The 9,536-nt window shown below is 52.9% G+C and overlaps 1 protein-coding gene across 1 annotated transcript; it reads right to left on the bottom strand.

Annotated features, from left to right (window-relative positions):
* Positions 1-1,696: 1,696 nt before the first annotated feature.
* On the bottom strand, positions 1,697-9,319 carry LOC110574076 (tubulin alpha-8 chain). The gene is made up of 5 exons (XM_021682705.1): positions 9,244-9,319; positions 7,310-7,532; positions 6,033-6,181; positions 3,566-4,246; positions 1,697-2,091 (listed from the first exon to the last, which is right to left on the bottom strand). Exons 1-5 carry the CDS (start codon positions 9,244-9,246, stop codon positions 1,798-1,800), a joined length of 1,350 nt encoding a protein of 449 aa, XP_021538380.1. The 5' UTR covers positions 9,247-9,319; the 3' UTR covers positions 1,697-1,797.
* Positions 9,320-9,536: the final 217 nt, after the last annotated feature.

Below are 9,536 nucleotides of genomic sequence, written 5' to 3'. Positions count from 1 at the left end.
CTTGCTCTGCCCACTTGTAATTGACTCACCCGTCCGGTATCTCATCACAAGAGAGCCTCAGGGTTAGGTGTCCAACCCTCATTGGCCGTTCTCCTTCCCAATGCCTGGGGCACCTGTAGGGCGAGGAGGGGTCTCTCTACTTAGTGGTTTGAACCCACAGAGGAAGAACTGCTAGTATGTACGAATTCATGGGTCCGGTGAGGGAAAAAGCAGGGCAAGAAAGAGGAAAGAAAATGTCACCTCTTGGTTTCTGGGTAAAGATACCAATAGTGCAGGCCAGATGGACTTGCTGAACATTGACTGATCCGGGTCCTTGAATAGGCACTGGCCAGGTTTTCCTAACCTCCTTCCCCTTCTACTGTACCTTAACTCTACCTCTAACCCAAGCCTGTAAGTCCTTGAGGACCTTCAGAAAGAGACCCATTCAGTTGCCTGGGCTGGACAATTTGCATAGGTCCACAACTCCTCTTAAAGGCCTGCAACTTAACAGGTAGGGGTCAAAGTCTATGGATCTGAGCACTGTGTTAATGAGCTCTAGGACACCAAACAAGCAAGACTCATAGATATTGGGAATCAGTTCGTAGGTTAACATTAAGAAACTTGTCCCCTGAACCCAAAGCAAGGCCACTGGGGACACATCCAGGTAGCCCCAAGGCTCACTGGTGCCTAAAAAAAGCAGAGACCCATCCTGAGTAATACGCTAGAACTCAGTGTCTGAAAAAAATCAAAGCAGGTAGATTCAGGCCAAGAATACAGGCCCTACCCTTCTGGTGGGGGCTAGGCTGGGTTCTGCTCAATGGCCTTGCCAGGGGCAGAGCCTGGTCCCATGGAGATTTCCCACCTCTACAGAGAATACATTTCTGTCTGGCTGAGGGGCTTTTCAAGCACATTAGAGAGAGACCTCCTTGAACCCGGGCCATGCTGGAAGGGACCACCAGTTTACTCCTTAGGTCCTGCCAGGTCCTTCTACTGACTAATACACTGATTTCTAAGACTGTATGTGGCTAGGTCCTAGAACTATAATACCTTTTCTCATCAGGGACCCCTTTAAAAATAAAAAAATATAGACTTTTTTTTTTTTTGCCTAAAAGGCTCATAGGCACTTTAAAAAGTATTTCAGATGTTCAACAGCCCCAGGCTAAAGACCCTTGGTCTTTTGGAATCCTGGTTCTTGGACCCTGTGCCTTTACTTTATATGGCATGGGGCTAGAGCCCTAAATTGTAAGATGGCTGCTGCAGATTGGCCTGTGAATTCATGTGGCTTCCACCTCTACTGCCCTCTGTTGGCCATGAGGAGGGAGGATAGGTTAAAAACAAAAAACAGAACAAAACAAAAAAACCACTTGACTCTTTCCTGGCATTGAAACCCAGACAGACTTTCTGTCCCAGAACGCTAGGCGCAAACTTCCAGCAAGCTTTCGCCAGAACCTCTAGAAGGCTTACCTTTCCTTGAGGTGGGTTGGGGATAAGGGGGTACACACAGGGAACCACCCCATGAAGTCAAAGCACCACAGTCCCATTCTTGAGCCCCTGAATATTTGTCAGAGTGGTCTGATCGATCCTCCGTTATGTATCCCCCGGCTGGAACCACCGGACGCAGAGGCCACCCTGCCCCTTAACTTAGAAGGACGACAAGGAAGTTGGAAAGTTAGTGAAGGCCCATGCCTGGGCAGAACTCCACATCACAGAGCTCCACATCGCTTGAGACACCGATTATATTTGTAGGGGGTTAGGGAAACAGTGGAATGAGAAATACAAAACTAGGGAGAGAGCGGACGTCGCAGATGCCAGGATCCCCTAGAACTCCTCGCTCTCATCCTCGCCGTCCATAGACTCTGTTCCCACTTCTTCATAATCCTTCTCCAGGGCAGCCAGGTCCTCTCGGGCCTCGGAGAACTCCCCCTCCTCCATGCCCTCGCCCACGTACCAGTGCACAAAGGCCCTCTTGGCATACATCAGGTCGAACTTGTGGTCGAGGCGGGCCCAGGCCTCGGCGATGGCTGTGGTGTTGCTCAGCATGCACACGGCCCGCTGCACCTTGGCCAGGTCGCCCCCTGGCACCACTGTGGGGGGCTGGTAGTTAATGCCAACCTAAGAAGAAACAGCAAATAGTGTCAGCCCCTGGTTCTGGGTTCCTGGGAAGGGGTGTGTGGAAGGATTCCCAAAGCTGGGAGAGGGGCAGTCCCCTGGTATTTGGCATTTGCCAGTCTGTAAGGAACCCAGGGATAAGTGAACAAGTTAACCACCATAAGGAAACAAACAAATCCGGAATGTGGGACCTTCAAGACACTAAGACTAGTCCCTTCAAAGTCACCATCAAGAAAAAGGGTGGATGCTTTACATTAAAAGACTGAAGAGACAAATATAATGCCTGGGCCTGGATTATAAACTGACTTTGAAAAACGGATATACAAGACATCTGTGGAAATGGGGAAAATTCAAATACTGACTTAGGTATTATTATTTTGGAGAAGGATTATTAAAAAACAAACTGGTGGGTCATAAATAGCTGTAAATGAGTTTAAATGGGTCAGCAAAGCAAACATAAAGGAAGCCTAGCAGAGCCAGATGTTGAATCTAGGTACTGGGTATATAGGTGTTAATTGTACTAATCTCCCCACTTTCCTATAGTTTACAAAATAGCTTAAAAAATATAAAATCTTGTGAAGATCTCCAGTTGGATCTAAACTTAATCTACTTTAAACGTTGCTCTATTCAGAACATATACATTTCATATTCAGTGTTAAAAAAAAAAAAAGCCCACTTCCCCCTTACTGCCTCTACGGACAGCAAGCTTACTACTTCCTGAAGGCAGCCTTTCTTCCTCTGAGTAGCTGAAGCTTTCCTAATATGGAGCTAGAAGAATCTGCCTTCCAGACTTCCTACCCCTGATTTCTAGTTCTGAGCTACAGGACAGCTCTTCAGTCCTAGCACACGGCTGTTGGCTTTAAGACCGGAGTCCCTGAGTCCTCTCCCGTCGTGTCACGTCTGTAACAGCGTCACCGGGCAGGGAAGCTGTGGGTTTCCTAAATGCCACAGCTGCCACCTTTAATCTTTCTAATCTCACCCTGGAACAAAACCCATAAAACTTAAACTAGGTCACATGCCCAGTACCCTCTGAGAATGCGGGGAGAGAAAAGAAAGGGGCATAAACAAATTCTTCCTCATTACTTCAAAAGGAAGGGGCTGTGTTCCCAGACCTTCTGATCCACGTCTCGCCCATTATCTGAATGGAAGGCCTTTCCGCGCTTCCAAAAGCACTCCCTTCCGAGCGGGAGCCATATTGGGTGGGTATGTCCCTGGCACAGGTGAACGGTCCCAACCCGACTGGCAAACCTAGGGAGTGCCCATTGGCCAGGCCGAAAGACATGAAACCTACTTTTTCTTTCATACAGGCAAGCTTTCGAGTAGAATAAAAAAGCTGTTATTTGCCCGATTCTCCCCATCCCTAGCACTTCTGTCGTCCTGCCTGTGGCTCTGCAGGAATCTCTCTTCTCAGCGCGTACACAGGCCACATGCTCACCACCTCCCCTCCCCCCCATCCGCGACTTCACTCCTAACTTGCCTTGAAACCTGTGGGACACCAGTCCACAAACTGGATGGTACGCTTCGTCTTGATAGTGGCAATGGCGGCATTCACATCCTTGGGCACCACTTCTCCGCGGTAGAGCATGCAACAGGCCATGTATTTGCCGTGACGGGGGTCACACTTGACCATCTGGTTGGAGGGCTCAAAGCAGGCGTTGGTGATCTCGGCCACCGACAGCTGCTCGTGGTAGGCCTTCTCCGCTGAGACGATGGGGGAGTAGGTCACCAGGGGGAAGTGGATGCGGGGGTAGGGCACCAGGTTCGTCTGGAACTCTGTGAGGTCCACGTTGAGGGCCCCGTCGAAGCGCAGGGAGGCCGTGATGGAGGACACGATCTGGCCGATGAGCCGGTTGAGGTTGGTGTAGGTGGGGCGCTCGATGTCCAGGTTGCGGCGGCAGATGTCATAGATGGCCTCGTTGTCCACCATGAAGGCACAGTCCGAGTGCTCCAGGGTGGTGTGGGTGGTCAGGATGGAGTTGTAGGGTTCCACAACCGCTGTGGATACTTGGGGGGCGGGGTAGATGGCAAATTCCAGCTTGGACTTCTTGCCATAGTCAACAGAAAGCCGCTCCATCAACAGGGAGGTGAAGCCTGAGCCAGTGCCACCCCCAAAGCTATGGAAGATCAGGAAACCCTGAAGCCCGGTGCACTGGTCTGTCTGGGGAAGGAGAGAACACTGTTAGGATGCAGCTGACCCACCCCCGGCCCTCAGCCCTCTTCTGACGGAACCCCCTTCTGTCGGCAAAGCTACTGTAACCCAACTACAACTGTATTCACTTCTGGATTTAGAAAACAAACAAAGCAAAATAAAACTTTTAAGCATAATTTGTACTTAAAGTGTATACATTTTATTGCACGTACAATGAACGGTTTGACAAGTGTATATACCTATATCACCAAGCTAATCAAGATACAGAAATTTCCATGACTCCAGAAAGTTCTCTCATGCTCTTTTGCTTTGCCTCTGTAGAGGTAAGAAGAGACTACCTCCAGGGGTTTGGAGTTCTAGGGGACAGATGACCTCGAAGGGCACTGCTGTGTGTGTGAAGTGGCAAGTGAGGGATGGTGGGAAGGGAGAAGAGAGGAAAGGAGGGTCGGGTGGGATGGAAGACTGTTGTCAGACAGCTGGGCCCTCTCAACTTTGTGGCTTTGCGCCCTGGTTGCAGCAGAGTGGGAGGTGGGGGGAGGTAGTGGTGGCATCTTGTTGAACACAGAGATTCGCAGGCCCCCCACTTCAGACTGTAACCCAGGGACCTGCGGGTTTAACAAGTACCCCCGCTGACTTCCAATGTAGCTGGTCCTTGGACGAGAAGAGCGTCAGTCTATACCAGACGCACGGGGAGTAACGATATAAAAATTCTCCATTTATTTGTGATATATCCATATATCGATTCACTATGTGGTACACCTGAAACTAATGCTATGGCAATTATATCTCAATAAAAATCAATTAAAGGAAAAGCAAACTTGATGCAAATTGATAACAACTAAAAAAACCAAAATACCCCCCCAAACAAACAGAAAACCCAAAAAAAAAAACAACCCCCCCCCCCCCCCCCCCACCGAAAAAGCTCTTAAGAAAATCCTAGGACACCTGGGTGCCTCAGTTGGTTAAGCGTCTGCCTTCGGCTCAGGTCATGATCCCAGGGTCCTGGGATCGAGCCCTGCATCGGGCTCCCTGCTCAGCAGAGAGCCTGCTTCTCCCTCTGCCCCTCCCCCCTGCTCATGATCTCTCTCTCTCTCTCAAATAAATAAATAAAATCTTAAAAAAAAAGGAAAAGAAAAAAGGAAAATCCTAAGCCCAGGGGGTACTTTGTTTTTGCAAGCACAGAATCCCATTCCTCAAGTCAATGAATGGCAAGTCCTCAGTCTGAACTAGTGAGCAGCACAGAGTAGGTCTGGACAATCCCTCTAGAGGACCAGTGCCAAGTACTGGCTCCTAGTTGGCCTCGCTCCTGGTTCTCAGTGCCTCAGGCAAGGGATGGGGTAAACTGGGAAGTGGTTAAAAAATAACCAGTAAGCAGGAGCCTCTCCCAGGTGTAAAGTTCTGCTTAGGAGTCTAAGAACAAGCTGACCTGTCAAGGCAGCTTCCACCTACCTGCTGGGGGAAGAGAGGGATCAAAGCTCAAAGAAGGCTTGGATTGGACAATTAGACCTGGCAAAGCGAGGAACCAGCAGGGCAGGAGCCTGAGTCCACAGACTCAGGGCAGAACTGGTTATTCAGGCTTCTAACCCTAGATCCACACCTAGGACACACAGCTCCCCCTAGGGGAAGCGGAGGAGACAGACAAGCCAAAGGAGCCGTCAGGACACCAGGGGCGCTGGCCACAGCCACAGATCTGTGGTTTCCCTTTCTTCCACACACGTCCAGCCTCCCAGGCCAGGAAGAGAGAGTCAGGACACACGGATCTCCTGACGGTGTCAAGGGCACTTGGTCCGCTCACCAGTTTTCGGATGCGCTCCAGCACAAGATCGATGATCTCCTTCCCCACAGTGTAGTGGCCTCGGGCATAGTTGTTGGCAGCATCTTCCTTGCCAGATATCAGCTGCTCGGGGTGGAAGAGCTGCCTATAAATGCCAGTTCTTACCCCATCTTGAGGGGAAGAAAGAGGGCAAAGGTAAGAGAGCCTGGTCCCATCCCCCACGAGGACACAGGCGCAAGGACCTACGCTGCTAAGCTCCCCCACGTATAACTGCAAAAGGGAGCATGGATGGCCAACAGCCTTCCAGAGACCCACTTGCAAAGCCCAGTTAGTCCTCCCTGGGCCTGAGAGGAGGTAAGTCAGGGGGCCCCTTTAACACTGCCTTCCCTCACAGCCACCTCTATGTGGTGAGGAATCAGACGGGGTCTAGGAGAATCTCACTTCACTTTTGATTGGGACTAGAACATAGACTGATGCAGAAAACCCAGTTCACAGTTTACATCTACAAAACTATCTTTGGAAACATGGGGAGATGGGGGAGCGCCTGGGTGGCTCAGTTGGTTAAGCGTCTGACTTTGGCTCAGGTCAGGATCTCAGGGTCCTGGGATGGAGTCCCGTACTGGGCTCCCTGCTCAGTGGGGAGCCTGCTTCTCCCTCTCCCTCTGCCCCTCCCCCCGACTCATGCTGTTTTTCAAATAAGTAAAATCTTAAAGAAAGAAAGAAAAAGAGAAAGAAAAGAAAAGGAAAAAAAAGAAAGAAAGAGAAAGAAAGATGGGGAGAGGGGTAAAGTTTTCAGGAACAGGAAACTGAGGTGATCCAGATGCAGAAAGGAGGAAGCAGAGAACGCCCTGGGAGCCAGCAACAGCCAAGTTCATATGGGTCCACATACTATTAAGGGGCCCCTTTCAGTTAAGGCTGAGCAGGGAGCCATTAAGAATGTTCTCAGTGCCCAGTCCCTTAGGCAATGTTATCCTCAAGAGTGTGCAGGTAGGAAAAAGGAAGTTTAAAGTTTCTGCTTCCATATCCATTCTTTTCTGCAGTCTTCATTCTGGGTCTGACCCCTGACTCAAACATCTGGCAGTTTCTGGGCAGAGCGGTTTGACTGATATCCGTCTCAGCACAGGAAGCCCTCAGGACCCCTCCTGAAGTCAGAGTCTAGACAAAAGCAACAGACTTCAGTGTTGTTCTTGGCAGGGGGCTGCCTGCATTCCAAGAGCTTTTCCCCTAAGCAGGGCTTCCCACTGACTTTGGGGCTGGCAAAAAATACAGGCTGGAGAGGGGAACCCCCGCCCACTCACCTATGACAGCAGGCTCCAGGTCCACAAAGACAGCCCGGGGCACATGCTTGCCAGCCCCGGTCTCACTGAAGAAGGTGTTGAAGGAGTCATCGCTGCTGCCCAGCGCCTTGTCACTGGGCATGGTGCCATTGGGCTGGATGTTGTGCTCCAAGCAGTAGAGCTCCCAGCAGGCATTGCCCATCTGCACGCCCGCCTGGCCCACATGGATGGAGATACATTCACGCTGTTGGGGGAAGCAGAGAGATGATGGGGTGTGAATGGAGAAGGGAAGCAAGTGGGCCTTGAAAAGGCCCTGGAAGCACCCCTGTATCTTTCCTCCCTGGAGACTGAGGCCTGACAGTGAGTTACATGTTCCCAAACCCAAAGACTGGGTTCCCTTTCCAGACCTTCCCACACTTTAAGCCAAATGACCTCATTTTCTTTCTCATTTACTGAGGGCTCGAGAACGAAGGTGGCTAAAGCCCAGGTCTTCAGGGGCAGGAAGTAGAGAAAGCTGATACCAAGCAGCCAAATCCCATTGCCTAGTGCCCTGTGTGCTGGCTGGGGTGGGACAAGGAAGCTCAGAGTCCTGCACACCAAGATGGAGCCTCCAGCACTGGACCCCTAGGGGAAGGGGTCTCCCACGGTGGGGACTCTGTGTCCTCTACACTCTGAAGGGGCAGAAGACGAAGTTCAGGTCTGTGGATTAAGAGAGGCAGTGGCTCTGGAGTTAGAGCTAGTTTGAAAGCTCACCCGCAACCTCCCCTTTTGGGGGGATAGGCCCTGACTCTGGACACTTGTCCTTGCCCGCTGCACTACACAGTCAATCCAGATAAGTACTGCTCGATGGTCACAATGGAGCCAGAAGACTCACCCTGGCCCTTTCAGCTTTCCTGAGGTAACTCCTACAACGGACAGACTCTCTTGTCTTCTGGTCCTTCACCCCCAACCCACAGTCTATAGGATCCGTGTGAAAGGGCGGCACCCTTCCCAGATGCAGAAGGGGTCTTCTAAGACAATCGGCAACAGTTTAGCAATTTTAGGAGCTATCCTTCAAGGCAGCCTCAGAGCCTTTACAGGGGCTCAGGACACAGGCGGGCATCTGATGATTCCTGTGAGGCCCTGAGGCCTGACACACCCCGAGCTCTTTGGTTTAACTGAGGGACTTCACGGTTGGGCATCAGAAGAGGAGAGAAGTGGAGTAAAGGATATTCCTCCTTAGACACCAGGAGCTCACGGACGTGCCTGACCAGGGATGGGTCAAGGTCGTGCACCTCTGACTTCTGGCCGCGAGTCCGGCCGCGCAGGACAAAGGCATTCAGAGGAACAGTTCAGAACTGGAGAAACCTGCTGGAGTTTGCGGAGCGGCCCAGGTCCGGCCTCCAGCGCGGGAGTGTGACTTCACCCGGAGGCGGGGACTGCGGCTGGGGGCGGGCGCCTCTTTGTCCCGGGCCGCCGCGGGAGAAAGCTGGGGCGGGTCCAGGCTCCCGACTCCGGAGCGCGCCGCACAGCCGGACAGGGGTTGGGGGCCCCAGGCTGCGCGCAGCGCGGGACGCACCCCGCTACGCTGGCGCCGCGCCGACCCCGCGCCCCGGCGCCACCTCCCTCCCTTTATCTTTCCTCCCTGGAGACTGAGGGAGCGCGCAGAACTTCTCCAGCTCGCATTCGCCTCTCCCGGGCCAGGGGCTCAGAAAAGCAGCGCTCGGACGCGGCGGGCGTCCCCGGCCTTCCGCACAGCCCCCCACACCGTGGTCACCGTGACCGCCCCACCCCCCCCCCCCCCAAGAAGCCCCGCGCAGCCCTTCGCACACACCTCGGACTGCCCGGCGCCCCGGGCTCCCCTCCTTCCCGCGCAGCTGGCCCTTACCGAGGACCCTCGGGCGCCCCCAGCACGCTCTCCCGCGCAGTACCGCCCTCATCGTGGACTCCGCCAGTACCCCCCATCTCCCTCTCACCATGGTTGTTCCGACAGGTGACGTTTGCGGAGGGTCGTTGACTGCAGACGCGTTACGAGTCTCCAGCAACACCACGAATCCCGGCGCAGACAGGCTAGTTGGGGCTTATATATCCCCGCCCAGCTGCCGGCCATGCCTCCCAGCGGGGCTCCCATTGGGCCGCAGCCGGACGGGGCCCGCCCCCTCCGTGTCTCTCATTGGGCCAGGTTCCCACCGAGGCCCGCCCCTCTCTCTGTTATTGGGCGGGCGCTTATGAAATATCCGCGCCGTAGCCGGTCATTGGGCAGTTTGTA

This window comes from Neomonachus schauinslandi, chromosome 6 (assembly GCF_002201575.2).
Source record: "Neomonachus schauinslandi chromosome 6, ASM220157v2, whole genome shotgun sequence".
Classification (NCBI taxonomy): Eukaryota; Metazoa; Chordata; class Mammalia; order Carnivora; family Phocidae; genus Neomonachus; species Neomonachus schauinslandi.
The sequence above is the reverse complement of the archived record's forward strand: the minus strand, read 5'-3'. Positions and strand labels throughout refer to the sequence as shown.